At 44.4% G+C, this 22,598-nt stretch overlaps 1 protein-coding gene across 4 annotated transcripts in view; it reads left to right on the top strand.

Moving 5' to 3' along the window:
- Positions 1–10,805: 10,805 nt before the first annotated feature.
- Positions 10,806–22,598, top strand: part of MYO1H (myosin IH) — a 29,113-nt gene continuing 17,320 nt past the window's right edge. Inside the window, exons 1-6 of one of the 4 annotated variants that reach the window (XM_065692991.1) lie at positions 14,139–14,304; positions 14,819–14,872; positions 14,964–15,135; positions 21,235–21,306; positions 21,947–22,105; positions 22,351–22,466. In XM_065692991.1, coding sequence (XP_065549063.1) covers positions 21,980–22,105; positions 22,351–22,466 — 242 coding nt within the window. In that variant the 5' untranslated portion in view covers positions 14,139–14,304; positions 14,819–14,872; positions 14,964–15,135; positions 21,235–21,306; positions 21,947–21,979. Of the gene's footprint in view, positions 10,954–14,138; positions 14,305–14,818; positions 14,873–14,963; positions 15,136–21,234; positions 21,307–21,946; positions 22,106–22,350; positions 22,467–22,598 lie in introns of those variants that run through there. The other 3 variants (XM_065692989.1, XM_065692987.1, XM_065692988.1) reach the window with 3 other exon arrangements.

A 22,598-nucleotide genomic window follows, 5' to 3' on the forward strand; every position in this document is an offset into this window, starting at 1 on the left:
TGCTGAAAAGTTTCAGATTATGTATCCCAAACAAAGGCAAACCTGGTTTTCACTCCCTTTAGGATCCCACTTTTACTTTCTAAAGCAATTGCTTCTTTTCTTAGCCTTTTTTTTTTCTTTCATTGTTTTATTGCATCTTTAGGCAACAAACAAATGGCGATTTCTTTAGAAAGGGTTTGGCAGTTCCTAAGTATCTGTCCTTGTTAGTAGAACTAAGACCTGCTGTTCTCGTTTCAGGAGGGAGGAGGTTGTCTTGCTCGGTGTGAAGTGCTGGTAGTCTGGCATGGAAGAAATTAATCTTCATCCTCATGGAGATGATATTGCCGCACTGGATGGCCGTGAAGTTAAAACTGCCACTGACCTACTCACTGATTTTAATGTAAAACTGTTCATACTTAGGAACTGCAGTGTTACAGAATAATTCTGAAGTTCTGAAAACAACGAGTTGAGGGCATTTGCTCTGTTCACCTCAACTGTTCCCACTATATTTGTAGGTGTCTTAGAATTTCTCTAAAATGCTAAACAGAGCTATGCATTTGATAGGTAATTTTCTCTGAGGCTGAAACCATCTCACTACTGTACATCTGCAGAGTGCCTGGAAAAATGGGCCTGGGGCTTCTGTTACAGAAATAATACAGATGTTGTTAGATGCGCTCTAAGATCTGGCAGAACCACAAAACCCAAAGGACCCTCAAAGCCTGACAGTCTGTTTATAATCAAGCCATTTAAACCTAAGCCTTGACCAGTTTTATCTCTGTGAGTGGACTACAAGAATATTTTGCTTTAATACATGTCTGTTTGGGGGCAAAACATATGTTATAGATAGTGTAATTGTGCAGTGCTGTGGTTATTATAAAAAATATCACAAAGTAAGTGTGTGACAAGAGAATTCTGGTTGGTTGGCATGTTTTCCACCACTTCAGATGTCCAACATAATTGTTCTTATCACAGGCTGTAGCAGATTTTAACCCTCAAAATTTCATTAAGGAGCAGTTTTAGTGTATTTTCATTTAGCCTCCAGCAAAATAGCTACTTCAGAAGTACCATGCCTAATACAGGAGTGTAGAAAAAGGAAAAGTGGGACTGAAGATAAAATTGCTTCCTTGAACTATACAGTTGTCTGTAGATCCAGACATGTGTGTATGTGCCATGTGTGACAATTAGTATCAGGATGTGCAAAAGGTAATTATTCCCTTCTTAAAATCTGTAGGTGTAAAAGGTTGGAATAAAAACTTATTGTCACCCTGAATTTTTCATGCTGAATTTAGACAGTGAAGTTAGAACAAATCCTTCACCTATGTAAGCATAGTAGTAATGCTTTTATTTTGCATTTTGGGGATAAAATGTATACTTTTGAAATCCTCTTTTTTACAAATATAGAAGGAAACCCATCTGCTGGTTGCTGCTGGAGATGATTTCCAATCAAGTTTGTCAACAGAAAGTAACTACTTCAGCAGAGCGTGCTGCAGACACGATTGTCAGGTTTGATCTCTTTATTGCTCTTTTGTAGACTGGGGTTTATTTACAGCTGAAGGACACTGCAGAGAATTGTGTGTAGGCCTCATTGTAGTAATGAGCTTTCCCTAAAGTAATGTTCCTGATTGTTTCCAGCAGATCTCCATGGGTTGTGTTGTGTGGATAACATCAGTGAACACTTTTGTCCATACCTGTGCTCACAGGAAGCTTTTCCTTTTTATAGATTTAAAAATAGGAAAGAAAAAAGGAAAACTTTACAGGCACCTGCTTTCAGCTTTGGGTAAATATACAACTTCTTGTTGTAGAAGCAATGTTGACTACATAAGTACTTTGGGAAATTCATCTCTGGAGGCTATTTGTTGCCTCAGTTGGAGGCACAGCTGGATATTCAGCCCTTAAAAGACTAAACCATTTGGTTCACACAGTGATGGACATGTGGAGCATAGCTGATGGGTCCACCTTGCTTCCCAGCAAGGCTGCTGTAGCGTCCAACCTTGACAGAGTGGAATGAAGTTTGCCCAGTATGTTACACCCTGAGCTGCACAGAGGCAGACACCATCTGAAGATCACAATCTGGCCATGTGTAAACTGCTATTTCTTACGTAGAAACACAGTGACAAGAAAACAGCTAGAGAAAGGCCATAGGCTAGTTTGGGGTTTTAAATGGTGCACAACTCAAATCTCCTTGATCACATCAGGCTTATCAGCCAGGACTAGAAACACTTGAGTATTCTTCAAGGTTTCTGGAGAAAAACATTAATAACAAATACCATTTTTCTTGGTTTCTGTTTCGGCAACATCTTCAGCACATACACTGACACTTTTTATCTTCAATAAAAAGTCACACCCGCAGGATGTCAGGGCAATGCTCTAAATGTGTAAAGCTCCAAGACACTATGATAAAGGACTTTCACCAGCTGTGACAGGATGATTGATTTCCATTTTCGTCCTGGCTTCCGTAAATCTTAGGTGAGTATGTGACTTGGTGTATGCATGTGTTGTAGCTCATAAAAGCAAATCTGCTTGCCTGCCAGTTGTTCAAGAGCTCTGAGTGTTTGCTGGAATTCCTGGTATTTGCATAACTATAATTTTACAGGTGGAAGCATCCTGCAGAAACCAACACTGGGATAATTTCTTTCAAGTCAGTGAGACTATCCATATGAGTGAAGATAAGCATGTGCATACTTTTCTAAGGATCTAAGACTGAAAAGTTAAGATCTTTTCTCTAAATAAGACCATCATCAAGTTAAGATAATGAAGAAGTAGTCAGCTCTAGCAGGTATCCTGCTACCTCAGCATCTCTGCTCTAAAGAATAGCACAGTTTAGATGAGGGGTGTTTCCTGTTTCCATGACACACAAGTCCAATTAAACCCTTTCTGCACCTTCCCTGAGCAGAATTCTTCATTTCAGTAATTGGAAGACACCACGGTACAGACACGCTGTTTCATCAGATTTTAGCCTACGAGACTTAAAACTAACATTTTCAAAAGCATTTCATGGTTTGAAAGAATGGTCAATTAACCTTCAGTTTCCTGTGGGGAACCCTGCAAAGAACTGTCAACAGTTCAGTTTAGAGAGATTTGTCCAGTGACCTACAAGGCCACTAAGTTCACGAATGCATGTAACAGTGTCATCATAGATTTGTTTCCTGGGTTACTGTCACAAGAGAATAAACCACTTGTTTGGCAGTTTCTGCTACAGTACGTAGGTGACTGACTGAACGAGGAGTGCTCCAGTACAGCCTGCTCAAAACCAGAGCCGCTCAACAGGAAAAAGGAAAATCTCTGCTATCTACCAGATGAATTATGTGTCTCTTTCTCTTCCTTCCATAAGGTTCTGTTCCTTTTTCCTAAGATGGGGCCGGGGGGGAATTCATCGACTGCCTGCTGAGTTTCTTTGTATTTTGAACTCTCTTCAAGTGGCAGTGTAAGATAAACGTCTGGTTATTCTGGTGGTGACAGTCTTCACCTCCAACATAGCAACATCTCCTTTTTATTCCAAATTGAGGGCATTCGGTGGAGCAATAGGAATTGATTCAGGGGATGCACCTGCTGAAGAAAGTCAGGCATCCCTATTGTGATCCCTTTAAGAACCTGCATGCCGTGACCTGGTACTTCAAACTAGAGGAAATGCAGGCGTTTTTATATTAGTTTTTTTAAAACTAAGGATTGTGATTGAAATCTATGCAAATTCTGTGCATGCAGGGACAGTCATGGCTCAGGCTCCAAGCATCTTCCTGCCTCTGTTGATCCCCATCTGAGTATAGCCATTGAGTCATAAACAGATGTATGGGTCAAGTCAAGCAGGTTGTCCCCTAGAGCCAGGGGTGCCTGCCTCCCCGTGCTTTCAACCAGGAGAAGACACTGGAGGAAGGCGAAAACACCGGTCCTTTGTATTGCCAGTAACCTGACGTTGTATTTTAGCAATGACACATTTGTGTTCAAATGTGGTCATAGTCTTCTCTTGAGGTTCTTAGCATACAAGGAGGGAAGGATGAAGAAAACTAACAGGTCAGATTATAAATGTACTCATTCTCTCAGAGTCACACTGGGGAGAAACTCAAATGCTCAACTTTGTTCTGCCTTTCCTCAGGAGTCACAGAGAACAGACTTAGAATGCAAAGCATGACTGTAGGTGTTAAGGGGGAGGGGGCAGAGGATAAAGTGCCGTTGGCAGCACGTTGCAGGAGCATCGTTAGACACTGAGAAAGATATCATTAGATTAAAAAGGTATCTTCAGAGGGAAACAAAAGGCGAGCCCAGGCACGGCGTGTCAGCAGCGCCCAACGTGAGCTGCAGTCACTGCTGCTGACAATGGATGCACAGGCATTTCCTGGGAGAGGTTCCCAATCTCAGGCAGTGTCCAAGGGGTGCTCACACACACTGACTGTCATTCCAGCGAATAAACAGTCAACAGAGCTCCACATCTCCCTCTCAGCTCAAGATGAATTACTCATCTAAAATGACAGCTACTGTCTAGTGCCTGAGCGTTGTCAGGCGCCGTGTCACCCATTCATGTTCTTCAAGGACAAATGGTTTCACTTCTCTCGGGCACGTTTCTCAATTTGCCTTGAAAGTGCTTAGCAAAAGATGACAGATCTTCTCCTATTTTTATTGCTGAGGCTGAATAGGAACTAATCTCTTCATCATATGTAATGTCTATCAAGACAGAGAGGGTTCTTAATGCATTCAAATTACTTTTCCTGGGTTTATTTTCCAACCACTCTATGATTTTTTTTATAACGCTTGTGTAAAATGAAAGCTCAGCAATTTCTGGAGCATTACCTGAGGAAGATATTGATCCTGCTAAACTCCTGAAAACTGGCACTGGGATCTGAAGTTGGGCACTTATTTCTCTAGTTTTTCTTTCATCAAATAGATTTAACCTTTATGCATTCTATATCTTGCTGGTTTAGAATGGGCAGTTTAATGGTCAGATGAATCGCAATATACGGGTACATAGCAGCAAAATGAATCTGTTGGGGTTATTCATATGCTTTTGGATTTGATTTACTTCCTACTTCCTTATTTAATAACTAGGTTCCTTAAGACTCCTTAAGCTTGAATGACCCATGTTTTGTTGGCAGGTCTATTCCAATGACCCCTGCCAAGACCCCTGCCCCAGTGCGTCTATCAGACAAAAATGAATCTATTCCAGGAGCTATCAGTTCCCATTATCTCTAATTGAGGCTGACAGTTGGAGACAGGCCTCATTATTTTTAATTGGGCCCTATAGTTCTAGAGTTAAATTAAACACAATTTAATGCAGATAGCTCATATACATTGGCATGACAGAGTCAAAGTTTCCTGAAACAACAGGTTTTGGTTCCAGGCTTTGCTTTTAAAATAGTTTTACTGCTTTGAGCTGCGCACTGTTTAAAAGGCGCCTGTTGCTGGTGACATGTACGTTCATTAGAGTGTGACCTGATCATGCACCTGTGGAACCTTGCCACTACATACACTTCTGTACTGGAAATCAGCATGTAGGCATAAGGTGGTGATGAACAGCTCAGACTGCCTGGGATAGATTCATATGCAATTGTTAAGATAGCTTTAAACAGACTTGCAGTCACTAGTCATGTAAATGGAAGAAACTCCTGAAAGTTTTCCCCAAATTCCTGTGTGGAAGCTTTATTTGGAACTGAAAAACGAAGATACCTCTGATTACCTCAACAGTGCTTTGTAACAGAGCATCTGGCCTTTCTTCTGTCACGAAGCAAGCACTCTTGTCACCCTCAGGTGGTGCTTTTCTGTGGAGACACCCCTGAATAAAGAAGGAATCGAAGCATCCTTTTACACAGGTGCATGTTGCTCTATTATAAATGATCGTGCCCTGAATTGTCACTGGGAAGGACAGACCAATCCATGCCAGTGAAGGAGCCCATCTCACCACCCTTACAGACTTCAGCCTTACAAGAGCTTGTAAAACCATTCCTTGTGCTCATAGTGAGGCAGCCGTAGGCTGCAAGACTAAGTCAGGTTTTATTGAATCTTTTGTTTTGCCAGAGGTACTGAAGGAGGAAGTACATCAATGCTACTCCTCTTTGGATTAAAGGTCATGGAACCAAGTTTCCCACTTACAGAAGGCTCTGATTAATTACTGGACTTTCAGATGCAAGTTTCCCTTTACAGGTAAGGTTAACAGATAACTTCTTCCATAGGACATTTCCTTTAATACATCTGCATGTGCTGCAGCTCCCTCTGAAGCTTTGCTTAAGGTCAAATAAATAAACTACAGCACTTCTCTAATGAGCTGTGACACACATAATCAAACTGGGCAGGTTTTCACCTATATGTGCGTAGGAATACAAGACAAGTCTCCCTCTGGAATGGCAGGAACTCTGAGAGCTCCAACAGCTTGCATTCAGTCATTATATATTATTGTGTGTTTGATTAACAGATACTTATCATGGAAATTATGTCATCAAGCCTATAGGCTAGGATTGTCCTGGGGGAAAAGAACAAGTGTTTAGGTATTCACTCTTCCTTCCTGACTGCTTTCCTTGGCCTGTGTATGGGATCCTTTCCAGACCAAAAGGCAGTCGTGCTGTACTTCTAGCAAGTTTCTTCTGAAGCATGTTACACCTGCAGCACTGAGTCTCACCACAGAGGGTGAGAGGGATGGAGGTCATCAGGGAGAGAAACCAGTGCAAGAGGGAGAAAAGGAAGAGTCAGAGCAGAAGCTTGCAGGACACGAGTCAGTGACTGTTCAGGCTGTAGGGCAGGATTTCCTTTCCCCTGTTCTAGAGAGAAAAGGGGGGTGGGGAGGAATGATATCATTTCCCTCCCAAATATTTGTAATGGAAGTAAAGAGTTACCAGAAATAGTGGGTTTTGTCAGTGCAACCGGTCACTTGGAGGTATATCTTATAGCAGCTCTGGAATTCCAGTTTTCCTGCCCACATTCCATGTGCACATGCTACTTTAGACATAGCTAAATGCATGAGCTGCTCAGCTCCAATACTCATTAGGTATTTTTGTTAGCTTTAGCTTGGCCAGCAGAAAACCCCTCTTTTCCTAGCGCTGCAGGAGGTCCCTGCTGTGACAGGCTAAAATACCAAAAGATACAAGGGGTCTGTCATATGCTGTTGTCCTTTTGATTGAACTTGGAGAGAAAAGGCTTTTGTATAGCCTGTGGCCAGTTAGCCAGCACACTCCCAATATTATAGGCACAGATTTAGTGACCTGCATGAGAAGTGAGACTGAAATAGATTTATTACAGCTTTCCATGCCCCTAGAAACCATGGCTCTGCACTTGGGATTTTTAAGGGCTCTCTTGTACGTTAGCATTTGGGCACTGCAGAGCAATGCGTGTTTGAATATTCACAGCAACTGTGCAAAGGGAAGTCTTGTTAGTTGTGTTTTACACATGTGGAACTGAAGCTTTAAGGGTGTATTTACGTGATACAGTACAATGCTATGGAAAGGTTGAGGTGAGGTAAACTTTAGTGGCTTGGATCCTGGAAAGGAGGCTGGTTTCTAGGCATTTTAGACACATGCTTGCTTTGTAAGGCATTATCCTGTGTGCAATAAGCATTTTTTGTGTAAATACACACCAGAGGCTTGTGGCCAAGCATAGAGCTGCATGCTGGGGTCACAAATCCTGGCGGACCCTATCAGTCCTATTTCTGTGCAGACATAGGCTCCCGTGGTGGGTAAATTACACATTCATTTATTAAATCATAATAAATGGATTTGTCATTCCCAGTTATTATCCAGACATAATTGAAAATCAAATCTTCTGGTCTGTTTAAGCCACCTGATTTTGCTTCTGTCATCACTCACAGAGCTGTGTCCTGTGTGCTGAGCCCTTCTGCTCAGGCACAGCCACTGCGCCTGGGCTGACATGCATGGAGCCAGCAGAGAGCTTCCAGTGCTGACAGACACCTTCTTTGGACCATAATGACCCCTTTCAGCTACAGGGCTAAACCGCTTTACATGTCACCCCTCTGTCAGCAGAGGAACAGAGCTGACAAAAATATCACTTCCATATTTGTTGTACTAATTAACTTCTGGTTGTCCCAGCACCCCAGTTAAGTCCCAGCAATGCTTGCTGGGTACATTCCTGAATGCTTTCTAGCTCAGGGTGAAATCCTGAATTTCATCCCTGTTCTAAGAAATTCCTCCTAATTTCAAGTACAAACAGAAGGATGTGTTCATTTTAAAAGACATAAGTGAGAAGAGCAAGGGTTTATTGTACCGAGTGGCATGATGACAAAGTTATAGAAAACATTTTGTCAGACATGATGTTTTCTCTTCTTTGTTTTATTTCCTAGAATGCCAAATCCATGAGAAGACCACGAGACCCAGGCCTGGGAAGGTGGATTTTCCTGTTCCAAATACCATTCTGAGTGATGCCAGTGAAAATTCAAATGTAAAACGAGTCCCATGGCATAGGTAGGGACCCGAGGCAGTGAGTGAATGGCTCAGTAGGATGTGTTACATCTGCATTATTTCAGGTTTGTCTTGTGAAGACCAACTTTTTGATGGGCTACATTCATGATTCCATGGCTTGCACAATTTACTGTGTAAGATTCATGGATTGTCCTGGCCATCCTGGATTGGTAGTAAAGAGTTGTAAGGAAAAAAGGCTTGTGTTTGTAACAGTCTCTTCTCAGCAGGTTTTCAAGCTTAAAGCATGCTGGCTATCAGGAGGACTACCCTGGCTCTGTCAAGTAGTCGTGTATTGGTGGCACATCTCCTGCTCAGTGTGCTGATATGCAACGTGAAAATGATGTATTCCAATCTTACAATGACAGAGTCTGCAGCTTGAAACATTTGCTCGTGGGTGCCTGCACTACCACATAAGCACAGTGTGGTTTGGAGAGACTCACAGGGAGCAGGTTGCGGTTTCGCTGTGTTTCACCGGGATCAAATTATCTCCTGTTCCCTCTGGGGTTTTTTTGTCTGCTTTGTTTGTTTCCTCTCAACTGGCTCGAGAAAGAATGTGGGTTATAAACAAAAGATGTGGAGGATTTAATTTAGCTAGTCAAAAAATACTCTTTTCAAATGTTAAAACTGGGGCTGAAAGACGGCTCTGAGCTGCTGGGTTGAAAGGAGTTTTTTCTCAGTGCTGTTCAGCCATCACCGGCCCCAGCAGTGATGGGAGAGACTCAGGTCCTAAGCTGATGGATCTGCCCCATGCTACCTTCTGACACAGCACCACTATTGTACCTTGCCTGCTAGCCTGCTTTCTTCTTTAAATAATATATACAGGACAGGCCTGTATAATTCACCAGCCAGCTTGCAGTGGTGTGGAGGACAGATTAAAAAGGAAAATGAAAGTATTTGGGGATTTTAGCAGAGCAGTAGAGCAGTCCTATTTATCACTTGGGATGTTTGGAATGAATGAGTACATGGGTGAATAATTGATAACTATTTTAACACCAGCAAGAATTCAATTAAATATGAACAAGAGGAGGCTGGGCACACGGTAAAGTATTTCTCTTTCCCTTTTGACTGCAAACAATCCTTTCGGATCTGGTCACTGAAGACAGCTGGCAATGAAATGGGTGTGTGAGAGAGGAGGAAACCAGATATTATGTTACTTAAAAGTCATTCATCATGTCACAGGAAGGCAGGAATCTGAACTGCTGAAATAAATAATCGCTAAAGGTGATCTCTCTGTGCAGAGCTACTGCGGCATGAAGCTGCTTCCAGCCACTGAACTATTCCCTCTGTAATTAGGCCAGGTACCCAAGTGCTGTGCTTGCAGTATGTCCAGGGAAGAACAGGACACACTACAATGATTTCCTGGGTGAGAGACCTCCGTGAACTGTCTGTATGCAATGCAGTGTTCTCATCTCCGTTTTACCCACGTGGGCACTGGAGTAAAGCCGGATTCTGGGTTCAGTTTTCAAGCCTGAGTTGCAAAGACTATTCAGAGAGCCCCATCAGTATCTGTCCATCAGAGAAACTTGACTCCAAGCACAACATTAATTGTCATTTTGCATTTGGCAGCAAAGAATATGATTTCCTTCTGTCTTTTAATTCCATGCTTGTTTTTAACTACCCTTCATTCCTCACTGAGAGTGGATGGCATGGAGAGATCTGTTGGATACTTTATCTGGTGGCGACTTCAAGGTTGTAACTGCCTGAAAGAGTAACAGTGCTTTTGTTGGTGGTCAATGTAATAGCCCATCAAACAGCCCAGGCCAGGTTATTGAAAACATACTTCCCTGTCTGTGTAAAAAAACAGGGATTTTGAGATGAGGATGGGCACAAAAGCTCCTGTCAGCAAAATAAGTGATTGTGAGGGATCAGTGTAGCAGTTCTGAGGGTTCGACTGGGTTTGAGCTACTTCAGTTTTCCATCTCTTGTAACACTCAGCGACACACTCAGCTCCACTCTGATTGCTTGTCATATATCAACTAATGAGTTTTCTCAGCGTTTCTGCCCTGAAGTCAGCAATACACATTCATATACTCTTCATCTATGTATTATTCTCTTCATCTATGTATCATTCCTATACTCTTCATCTATTTATTATTCGGGTGCCTGAGATCTAGAGTGGCTTTGCAGTGTTTATCAGCATTCCCTATGAGGCAAGTGTGCACAGGAGCCTCAGAAGGCAGTCTGTGGGACTGTTAGCCTGAGCCTTTGCTGCTGCTCAGTTTTGTCGTGTGAGCACTCCTCGCTCTTCAATGTGCATAGCTTTGCATTCTGCTTTGCTGTGCTTCATGTATAAATATGCACGTCCTTTAGATGCACCACGCAATACATAATGGGGAATTAATTGGTAGATAATCTTGCTAGCTAAATCTTGAAAGAATTTAATAAATGTTTTCTCTGTCTTTATTTAAGCACCTCTGGAGATCACTTGGAGCTCGAGGTCTATTTTTCATCAGGTAATGTGTGTGGGACTGAGCGTGAGGACGGTGCAGCGCGGATGCCAGCAGAGGTAGGACTGCCTCTCCTCAGATCTGGTTACATCGCGTCAGGACCCTGGAGAAAAAAAGGGAGAATACAATACGTGAATGTGAGAGTTGAGCATTCATTACAACACTCTTCAGATTCTGTTTTCTTTAGGGTAAGGCTGTATCCTTGTCAGAGGGGACAGCACATTGCACGGTGAGGTGGAGGGATCACAGACATTGCAGCAATGCAGGAGAGTTGGTAAAATTTAGTCTGAATTGGAATCACATTAAAGATTCATGGGTAGTCTTAGCATCTGTTCCTCCTTTGTAGGATATCTGCACTTTTAATTTTTAAGCATGTCTTAGCCTCAGCCTGGGAAGAGAGATACTATAACCTAGAGAATATACATTATTAACCTTGAAGCATCCAGCTCGTGTCAGCTCCTACAGCCTCTGACATTCCAGTTTGTGCACTAGCAGAGGCGCACCCACCACTCGGTCTGAGACACTGGCACAGCCTGGATGGGGCTCACTCCAGGGCCAGTTTTAATGCAGCAGATGGATGCACTCACCTATTTCAGTAGTTTGTAATTAACATATAATGCTTATACCAACACATCAAAGATCCCTGGTGCTTGCAACGTAATCTCAAGGAAGATAGAGTTTCTAGTTCTTATCTTGGAAAAGTGGCCACTAAGTGTATGCAGGTGCCACAGGACCGAGTCCCCAACTCCCACAGTGAATTATTAATGGTGCTTTATTTGGGTGAGGACGTAGCCTCCTCGCCTGCTGCACAGTGTTACCAAGGACCTTAAACAAGTTCAAAGCACCTTTTGAATGGTTTAGCTGGAATAATTGTTAAGAGCTGACTCTAACAGCATTCAAGATGGATACTCAGGTAACTTTCATTATTAGTGGCTGTGGTGATAGATGCATTAGCAGCTAGCAGGAGATGTAGCTCCATAAGATATTTCTGTTAACTGCATTAGTAGATATTTAAGTAGTGCATTTCCATAGGCTAGGTGATGCTATAATGACTTTGAAATAATATTTTTCTAAAGCACACAACGGATAGAATTGAGTCACAAATATCAAGAACTTTGTGGTGCAGAAGTGTGTTGTGTTTAGCTTGGATGAGGGGCCTTCAGCGGGAAGAACGACTTTTATCCTCAATAGCTGTGTACCATAAATATTCACTTGCCATCTCTGCTGACTAATTTCATTTCATGGACTTCAACAAAGGAGCTTCTTGGAAGCTGTGACTGGGGTGACATCTCTCTTGCATGCTAATGCAGTCCTGACAGAGGAGATGACAGATGGAACTCCAGGATCAAAGCAGCTTTTCTCCAGCGAGATATTAAAACTCAAAGGTTTCTAACAGCTCTTGCCATTAGGGTACAGGTTTCTTGGTCTCTGCTGATGACTTTCTCTTCCCACAGCAAAACTTCCAGGGAAAACTCTGAGAGACCTCTGTAGCAGTACTGCATCGCTAACGGAATCTGGTCTCTTAAATAGTCCAGTTTAGTCTTTCTAAGTGTTTAGGAAGTTTTGAAGCTGGCCTTTGTGGACAGTGGTCAGAGTATTGGCGTGGCACTCTGCCTGTAGCAGTCTCCATCAAATCTCATCACGAAACCTCGTGACAGTTTCTGTAGGACTGGCATCCAGGTAATCTTGACATCTGGAAGGTCTTTTCCAGCCTAGCTGATTCTGTGATTCTTGGTCCAGAGCTTACTCATAAGCAAATGAATGACATGGTGAAGATCTTGTGATCTACTTGGTTATAGATAACTTGGTTAATCCTCCAGTTATTTCTTGAGCACCAGTGGGTTGAGCCCACTGAAGAAAAGAACTTCCTTTGCACCTCCTTTTCTCCTCTTCCCCACTGAAAACTGGTGTCTGTGTTTGGGGGGACAATAGAGTTCACACGCGATGCATTTCGTGAAGGTCAGTTGTGGTGTCCTCAGAGAACCGTGGTTGAAAAGCAGCACACAGAGCTGCTCCATCAAGTCATTGGGCTGGAGGGAGCTTGGCACAGGAGGAGAGGGAGGCCCATGCAGGCTGGGGGGGGCTGAAGCAAGGAGTGACACCAAGTCACTGTGGAGAGGAGCTGGAGCGAAGGTGGTCGGCTGTGAGCAACGGCACGGAGCAGAGGGAGCAGCAGTGGACACAGACCAGAGCTCTGCAGCTAGCACCGTGAAGACCAAATGACAGAGCTTGATGCTGAAGCCAAAGAGAAGTAAGGGAATTGTCCTCCGATAGAAGGTGACAGAGGCAGAAAGTAACATTTGAGCTGCATGTACTGAGCCAGAGAGAAATACAGTGACCAAAGGCAAGAGAGGATTCAAGTTTTAATTAGCTATAATTCATTCCTTCCAAATCTTACGTCTGGCGAAAGCACGGAGTGAAAGGAGGTAAGAGTGGGTTTCCTTCAATGTGTCATAGTAGCAGAGAGGGGGATAGAGGGATGTCTTTTGGTAAGTTGAAGTGCTAGCTGCTGAACACGCAGGTGATGTGGGTGTCTTGGCTGTGCAGTGATGCTCTTACATCAATTTAAGTTTTGATTATTGCAACACTGAAGGGTTTATTACTCTGCATTGTGATTGTCCTTGTTGCTACCCAATAGTGCATGGTCTAGCTGAAAACAGAGATAATGGAGCCCCTCACTCACAGATCCAAGCCTCAGTATTGATATAAAAGAATCCATGGGATGTGATAGGTACCGTGCCAGTGAAGCTTAAAACTGATACAGGAATGAGGGATTTCCTTTCAATAATAATTGAAGAATGTTTGAAAATATTGTTTTTCCAGAGGAGGAATTATTTTATCCAATTAAAACAATAATTAATTCTTCTCTCCCCTTTTTAATGCGTGTTTGTTTGACAGATCCAGACTCTGTAACAGCTGTTAGTAGCTGGGGGCTTTTGCAGCTTTGCTGTGGAAGTTTTCCTCCCCACTGTTACATGAGGAAACATATTTGACATAAACTACAGTTACCAGACAAAAATAAACCCCAAACTTCTTTGCTCTTGTCACATAACCCCACGCTGCTGCTTTGCCCCTCCTAATGTTAAACCTGCTCCTTCTTTATTCATCCTCCCAAGAAAAAACAGCTGGGACCTGCATTTCTCCTTCCTAAAACCCCAAAGCAGCATTGGCTGCTCATTTTGTTAAGGATGAAGTCTAAGAAGGGATTAATGTTTTGTTGCTCCTTTAAAACATACTTCTGCACTTACCCATTTTACCTGTTTTAACAGGTTTACCCTGTTTCAGATGATTAAGTTTCCCTGCTTCAGCTGTGCTGTAGCCTTTTAGCAGTAAGGGTAAAGAGCTGAGTCACCTCTGCCTCCCGCCAGCTTTGGCTGGTGATGGATCATGCACTGAGGGTGTAGTTTTGTGTTTCAGGGATTTATTTTTCTCTCTCCTGCTTGGCTTGCCTCAGGCTGCCTTTTTGTAACAATATGGAAGAAGTGGGGGTAAGTTCAGAGCTCTTTGTAAAGTTTTCTGCTAATGTGTGCTTAAGATTGAGGCTTTCTGGCTAAATGAGGAGGGATAACTTGTTAAACTCATGTCTGACCCGCTCTATGTAGGCAGCGGTGGCTTCCTTCCCTTTCAAAGGAAGAGGGGTAGAACAGTTTCCAGGGTGTTTTGGGGAGGATGGTGTAACCAAGGAGGAAAGAAGGAGCTGAATTTCACCTGCTTGGAGAAGAGAGGGGTTTTTATCTTATCAGTGGAGAAGGGGCTTGTAACATGCACACCAGAGGGCCTGGTGGTTGTATGTGACTGCCTGGGGAGCCTTGATCTTTACTTAAAACCAAAACTAGATTAACTGTCTTTGACTGTGATGGCTGGGTCCTGCGGCACATAGGGTGCTCGAGGTCCCCACGACACCTTTTGTGCTTGCTGTGGAGCCAAAAGAACTTGGATGCTCTAAGAGGGATCACTGTGCTGCTCCTTCTCCCTCTTCTCTGTCCCCGTTGCTGTATCTAGACAACACAGAGTGCTTGCCTCTTCCCTCGCTTGGTTTTGGAGCCGCAGGCAGTGGTAAGTTCCTCATAGGTATCATGACCAGACCCTTCCTACCTGAAGACTTTAAGTGGCCTGTTGCTAATGTCTTCATGTTTGTCTTTGTTAGCAAAGTGCTTTGTGTGCAAGGGGGTCCAGGAAAACTAAGCCAAGGAAGGTCTGATAAAGATGTTTTCTGGATCAGTTTGAAGGAGGTTTGCTGTTTATTCCCAAGAACGTTCCTGCTGTACTGTGGCTGCCAGCTTTGCTAAAACACTACACTGCCAGTAAATTTACACCAGGTAATGTAATGAGCCTGTGCTTGCAGCTTCCTCTGGTCCAGCCTCTGAGCTCCTGTGTGCAAAACTGCAGCCTTGGCATAGGCTGCTGCTTCAAGCCTGACAAACCAGGCCCAGAGCAAGTGCACGTTCTAAATCAGCGTGGACATTTGGGTGACCTTTGCTGTAATTCATGCAAATTAGATCTTGTACTGCAGCCTCTGTAAGTTACTGGTTTGAAGTTGTTCCCAAAGCAGGTCCTGATGGTTTTGGAGGCAGTGGGGGGCTCTTATGCAAGGATAAGACTGGTGTTTCTGTGGGAATGTGAGATGTAACCTTGTTCTGGACAGCAGTTTGTTGTCCTGCACATCCCTCATCTCATCTGCTTCCGGTTTTGATGCTGACTTGTCACCTCCCTTGAGAGGAGTGATTGCACAGGCCAGCTTCTCCTTGCTTTCTGGTACCCAAAGGATTTTATCATCAGGGTTTGCAGTGCAATGCTTCCATGGGAGATGTGATGCCAATACTTACTTCATCTGGGGCCTTCTTGCTGTGCTCGGAAGTGTGTTTGGGTCCAGTTTTCCTCTAGTTCTCTCTTCTGACTGTCTCAAAGACTTGAATTCACCATCATGGCATTTACACTTGTGTTTCTGTAAGCCAGTGCTGCACTGGGGGGTCATGAGGTTTTCCCATTTTGGAATTACAGCATAAGAATGAAGATTTGTAGTTGTGAAAATAACAATATGTGAACACACTGTTGTTTAATGCTGCTCTCTCTGTAACATCTGGGCTGACAGATACTCAAGGACTGTCCTTCTTGTTCCTGGACATTGAATACATCTTCTCTCCCTTACTTCCAGAAGCTTTAACTCTGAATGTTAACTTTCTGGCTGGGAATCCTGTGCTGGGATAGCTGGGGGATACACTATGGAGCTTGTCAGCAATTTATGCTTTTGAATATGACATCCTGTTCTGCAGTTAATACACATTCAGGATTCATTAAGGAGCTGCCTCTGCTCCAGCAGCAGTGGTAAACCTAAGCATGTCAGAAGAAAACTCTGTCGCTTATACCTAAAAAGCAATGAAAGAGAAAGCAAGAGTGAAGTGTCTGTGTTCTGGCCTGACAGGGTTTGTAGCTGGGTTTTAGAGTGTCTTAAATCTCCCATGTGAGGTTTGATTGTTGCTTTCCTCCACTCGGGTAGAGTAGCTGGGGTGTGGGGCCATAAGCAGCATTTTGGGCAGCAGCTCTGCTTGATGCACAAGGGGTGATGAAGCAAATGGAGCTTTCCTAGCCGTTGTGTCAAGTAAAAGGTGATAAAGAAGTGGTTTATGCTTTGGGTCAGGTGCCTGAATGCATTGGAGCCTGCTGCCGGTGCTGTAACCTGGGGGCACTGGTGTGAACTGGGAGTTCTGGGGTGAGAAGGGCTATTTTCTCCCAACCCGCTCCAGAAGCGCAAGCACGCAGGCGCTAACCCCAACTCTGAGCTGCTCATATTAACCTGACAGGCGATTGTTTTATTAGAGCTGACGTGCTGAATAGGACTCTCTTTAATGATATTCTTTACCTGTCTCACTGTGTTAAAGTGGGGCCAGGAGAAGGGGTGGGGGGCAGAGGAGGTGGCAGGTGGAACCGCACATCAGCACCGGTTCCATGCCCCGACCCGCGCGGCGCAGCCCGGGTAGACCCCGCGTAACAAGAGAGTTGCTAAGAACAAATCTCTATTGTTCCCCGTCATCTTTAAATGAGTGTCAGGGTAGGCAGGGGGGCTTTGACCGTTAACCGCACAATTTAGCCTGCCCGTTGTGTCCGGCAGCCCCCCCCCCGCCTCGGAGTTTCTCGGATGAGAAAAGGCGGCCTCAGCCCCTTATAAATGGGCCAACTCTTCTCCTTTGTGTGCAGACTGCCCAGTGTGAAATCTGCAGTGACGTTAAATGTTTTCTAATGAATAATTACTGAAAGGAAATGGAGGAATATATGTGTAATGGATTGTAGCGCATTAAAATGTTTTCTTTTGGGCACAAAAATGTTGTCCTTCACCAGCGCCGCGATTGTTTCAGGAAGCCTTTTGTGGGGGTTTGATTCTCAATGGATTATCTGTGAGCGCTCGCATTTCAAATAGAAATCAAAAGGGTCCTTTGGCAAACTAATGTTTTTCAAAATGGCAGCCATGAAGCCCATTTCGTATTTAAAGTTTGGGCTTTAAAGAAATGTTTGAACTCGGGAGATTTTCTCACTTTTTTTTCTTTCTTTTGATTTATGAAAGTGAAGTGGTTCACCTCGACCTCTCCTCTATTGAGAAAGACAGACAGTCACCCTTTAACAAGTCTATAGCAGACTATGCCCTGGAGACAGACAAGAGGCCTTAAGAACTGTTGGCATTTCCCTAGGCTGTTGATTAACCTTAAAACCCTCTTATTCTGTATTCTTTTGAAAAGAAATTAGGTTACAATGTGTAAATTTTTCCGCAGTATAATTGTATTTATGAATTCTCTTGCCTTGGACAGTGAGTGCAAGATGGTCCAAGTTCCCCGTTACAGACCCAAGATGTCCCTTTTCCACGGCGCTGCTGCTGCATTTCCAAGCATGGTCAATGTACAGCATTTTAGTTTCATTATAAATGTGAAGGAGGCTCCTGGAGATACAGGGGCCCAGTCTCACTGGGGTATCTAAAAATCACCTCTGCTTCTTCTTGGCTTTGCTGCAATGGGATGACCATGACTTAGTCACCTGGAGGAGATCTGGTCTGGTTTAATCCATTTTATGTGCAGTTATTGTTCACCTGAAAATTACCCTGAGCACGTTGACTCTTGCGAGCCAAGGTTTCCACAGTAAAGCATTTCCCTGTTGCTCTGAGCTCACTTATTCTCTGGTTCCTATTGCCAACCAATACCTCTTTGGTGTGGATTCCTTCTGGGGATGGAGGGATGGGGTCCTGCCTTCTCCTGGAGCAGACATCGTGCAGGCAGCTGCCTGTAGCCCCTTCCAGCATCACTCTGGCATGCTGTAATCTTGACCTTGAGGTCGGTGCAGAGTTGAAGGGATGCAATTGCCGGGACCTGTCTGTGCTCTCCTGCTGACCTGACTGAGCAGGCTCTTGCAGAACATCTTCCTTTATCGCTCTTTATGGTCAAGCACTGTCACTGCCCTTTTGGCCAGCTTCTTTTGAGAGCCTTGAGTGGAGGAAGATGGAGCAGAGCTCAAGGGCTTCCCTTCCTGCAGTCCTTGCAGTGCTGCCATCCTGGTTTGAGGACTCTTAATGAGCAAATTCCTGTTGTGCACCGGGGAGCAGGACTGGGTCAGGAACTGCCTCTTGCACTAAAGGAGTATTTCCAAAACAGAGCTCTGATGTTTCCAAAGGAATCTGTGTTAGCAGCATTGCTCCAAGCCCATCTGTCCTGAGCAAGCCTCAGACTTCCCTATTATAAACTGGATGGCTCCAGAGATGTCTGCTCACTGCGCTCCCTTCCTGTGGCAGGAGTCTTATTTGCTTATGTTTCAGGGATGTAGCAACAGAAGAACAGGCAAAAAAAGTCATAAAAGTTTGGTATCACACTGGGTTTCCTGGGGTACCAGCTGGAGACATGAACAAGTTGCCTGGACTGTGCTTTAGGATCCCTGTGTCCAGTGCTGCATAAAGCTCTGAGTTTTGGAAGAGTTGGGAATGGGAAGCTTTTGTACAAGAGATCGCAACATGGGTGTGTTCTTGTTGGTAAAAGTTTTCTTTCTGTTACCAAAACATGATTCTTTTGGGAAACAGATGGTTATAAATGGATGCCCTATCCGTGGCAGTGTTAAAAGCCTGGCTGGACAGGGCTTGGAGCAAGCTGCTCTAGTGGAAGGTGTCCCTGCCCATGGCAGGGGTTGGAACTGGATGAGCTTTAAGGTCACTTCCGACCCAAACCACGCTGTGATGCTGTGATTCTAAATAACATGTTAGACGGGTGTTTCTTTCCACTTCTGTCTGGAGACATATATTACTGAGAGGTTTTTATTGTAAGTTTTGGATGTTCTTCTTCATAATGAGTATTTATTAGCTGAGGATAAGCCAGAAATGCCTTTGCCTGATTCAGCTCCCCAGATCTTACTCTTTGCCTGTCTTCAATGACTGGGTTGTTGTCTTTGGCAGCTGGGCAGAGGGGAAAGAATTGGCAGCATGTAGCAGTCGTTGGCAGTCAGAGTCCAACCCGAGAAGTCCTTTTTGGGGGTATAAACTGTCTGTTTCACATGGAAAAAAAGGGATAATCCACGGAAATTCCAAGCTGCAGATGTAAAATGAGTTTTGCACTGACCTCTAGTGGGGAGCCAAGCCGGGAGCTGCGGGCAGGGGGTGAGGAGCCTCTCCAGGGTGATGTATTTTGTACCTGGATTTGCTCAAGTTACCCACTGGGAAGGCTGGAGCCCATCACTTCATCTTCAGGCTCAGTCTTTGGTCTTCTGGCGGGACCTTAAAGTCTCATCGTGTGGTGCTGTCGGCATAAAGCTCGTCGCAGCTCGAGTGCTGACAGCATGTTGGATAATTCATTGAGCGAGGAGGACGTTGGCATCTCTGCCCAAGGAGGGAGCAGCAGACAGCCCGACACATGATCCGAGGTGTCAGTGGGCCAGAGCTCCAGCCCCGTTGGCTGGGAGAGGCGCGGGTCGGAGGAGGCGATGACAGGAGGTGACATGCTGTGGCTGGGCAAAGCAGGAGGCACGGGTGAGCTGGAAACCCTTCTGCTTTTGTAGGGTGGTGGTAAGGAAATGCAGCATCTCTGCAGGTTGGGGCGGTTGGTGTGGGGGGTGGAAGAGTTGCTGCTGTTATGGTGGAATTGGTAGCCTTTTGTGTGGCCCCACTCAACCGGGAGTCGGGTGCTTGCAGGGCAGTTTGCTGCGGATCTGGGTGCTTGAAAGGTACACTGGTGTGAGTGTGTGCACCTGAGGCTCTCGCCCTCTGTGTTTGCATGCATGGCAAGGCTTGGTTTGGGTTTTTCTGGTGCCTCCAGACTAGCAGTGGCATCAAACTGATGCTCTTCTTCCCCTGTACGTTAATCTCTTCAGTGGTGTTAAACCTAAGAAACAGTAACTAACTTCAGAGCCTGTTGGAAAATGAAGCTCTGAGCCTCTGGTGAAGATAAGTAATAATTTAGCAGAATTGCCTCTAAGTTGTTTTTTAACTGTTCCTTGCCAGCTCTCATTTGGTGCAAACTGGTACAAACGTTACCAAAGAACCTGGCCTGTTGGTCCTGACCCTTTTCCAGAGCTGCACATCTCATGATTCGTGTTGTGATCTGATGTAGTTCCTTACAGTTTCAGTGCTGACAGACAAATCCCTAGGGGAGAAGAAGCTCGTTATATTGAGGGAGAGAGTTTCTCCTACTGCTTGCATATCAATAGGCAGGAGAGAAATCTCCTGACTCCTCAGTGGTGAGCTAAGGAAAATAATCCTTTAACAAGAGCAGCACCTTGCTGGAGTAACATGCACTGGTGAGTCCTGGGGTATCTCTTACCGATGGTGGTACCAGGTGAGCACAAAACTAGTAAAGCTCCAGAAACAGGGGGGACACAGGGTAGGAAATGCACTGTTAGAACATCTCCTGACCTCAGCAACAGCAAAATACTGTCCAAATCTGAGCACAAAGTACTGGGATTTTTGTTTAATGGGAGCAGTGTCACTTCCCAATTAACATACGAGTGAGAGAACTGGGTTAAGGAAACCTGATCAGGTAGATGGCCACTGTGCTTTCAGGCTTATGCTTTCGCACTTCCCAGCTTGGGAAGAAGGTAAAACTCTCTTGTCCAGCTTGTCCTGGGTGCTTTCTCAGAAGGACACATCCATCTCAAGTTGTTTCTACCCTTTGTGTCTGGTGAAACAACAAACTCTAACCTCGGGCAACCATTGGGCTATGACCGGCTGTGCTATGGTTTGAGTTCTGTGCTGCCTTAGGCCACACTCAATTAGAAGTTCTTGGTTTTCATTGTGAATATTAAGAACAAGCTGTACTAAAAATGAGACTAACATTAAAATTCCTGTTTAAGAGCTGACCTTCTAAACTTCCCCCATAAAGAATATTGTGTGTTGGGGCCTTTGCTGTTCTGTTTAGTGGAACCCTGCTTCTAAATCCACCAAGTCTTTGTGTCCACAGCGCTGTCAGCTTCCACCCGTGCTAGCAGGCGCATCCCAAAAGCATACCTCGGAAGCTGGGGTTGGTGTTAAGGTAGGAATCTCCCTCTGAGCTGTGTAATCCTGGTGTCTTTAAAAAACAAACCCTGACAAAACCCCACTTAAACACTTATTGTAATAAGTATATTATTATTATATTAGTATATTATTATTAATACCCTAATATTACAATATACTTATTGTAATAAGTATATTCTTATATACTTATTGTATGAAGAAGCTTCATGCTAGCAAATAGACAAACAGAATATATCAGCTTGATTTAATTAAATAAAAGCATGCTGTTTATCCTTGCAGCCTGGGAAACAAGAGCTTCATGCGCAGCAGTATCTTCAGTATAAAGTCAACTTCCATGATACAGACTCTCAAGTGGAGCGTGCAAAAGAATTGTGTTTTGTCACTGCTGTCCTTTCTGCAGCCTTCAGGCTTTGGGGAAAGGCTGGGGAAGGTGGAACTGTATCCAGATCGCTGTTTCATTACTTTGAATGGCTTTGTGACATGCCCAGGTCTCTCGCTGGTGTGTGGAGACATCTGCTGCCCAGCCCTGAAAGTTAACTTCCATCTGCTTGTGGACGGCACTGGGAATAATGAAGCTGTCTTGTGCAGAGTAGTACTGCAGGATTAATCCTTTTCCCCAAAAGGACCTAATTCTGATCATCCCTCTTTTGTTGTAGAAAGAAGAAGTGGAAGATAACACTGATGCAAACATGGAAGGGGCTCTGATAGCCCGGGACAGAGTTGGGGTGCAGGACTTTGTGCTTCTGGACTCGCACACCAGTGAGGCAGCTTTCCTGAGCAACCTTCGCAAGCGCTATCAGGAGAACCTCATCTATGTAAGTGCTGTCGTGTGGGTTCGCATAGCCTGTGGCAGGTGAAGTGGCTCTAGGTGTGGCCTTGCTAGTCTGAGAAGTGCTGAGTACTTCACAGTCAAACTAAGGAACCTTTGGAGCAGTGTCCGTTTTCTCGGCAGCCCTGAGGTGATATACTGGCTTACAGCATTTGTTTGACTCCTCTTTGGGAGCCATCATTCTAGTGATGGGACAGGTTTCCTACCCATATGTATTTTTTCTCCCTGCAGACATACATTGGTACTCTCCTAGTGTCTGTCAACCCTTACAAAGAGCTGGATATCTACACAGTGACACAGATGCAGCTTTATCGAGGGGTGAACTTTTTTGAACTGCCACCACATCTGTAAGTAGATCCCTTAGGATTTCAGTCTGTATGAATGGATTGGGTTTTCTGTTAACACTTGTGTATGAGCAACAAAGATGTGTATCCACACTGACTTAGGGGCAGACTAGACCTCCTCATTATATGTGGTCT

Source organism: Lathamus discolor, chromosome 12, assembly GCF_037157495.1.
Source record: "Lathamus discolor isolate bLatDis1 chromosome 12, bLatDis1.hap1, whole genome shotgun sequence".
NCBI lineage: Eukaryota > Metazoa > Chordata > Aves > Psittaciformes > Psittacidae > Lathamus > Lathamus discolor.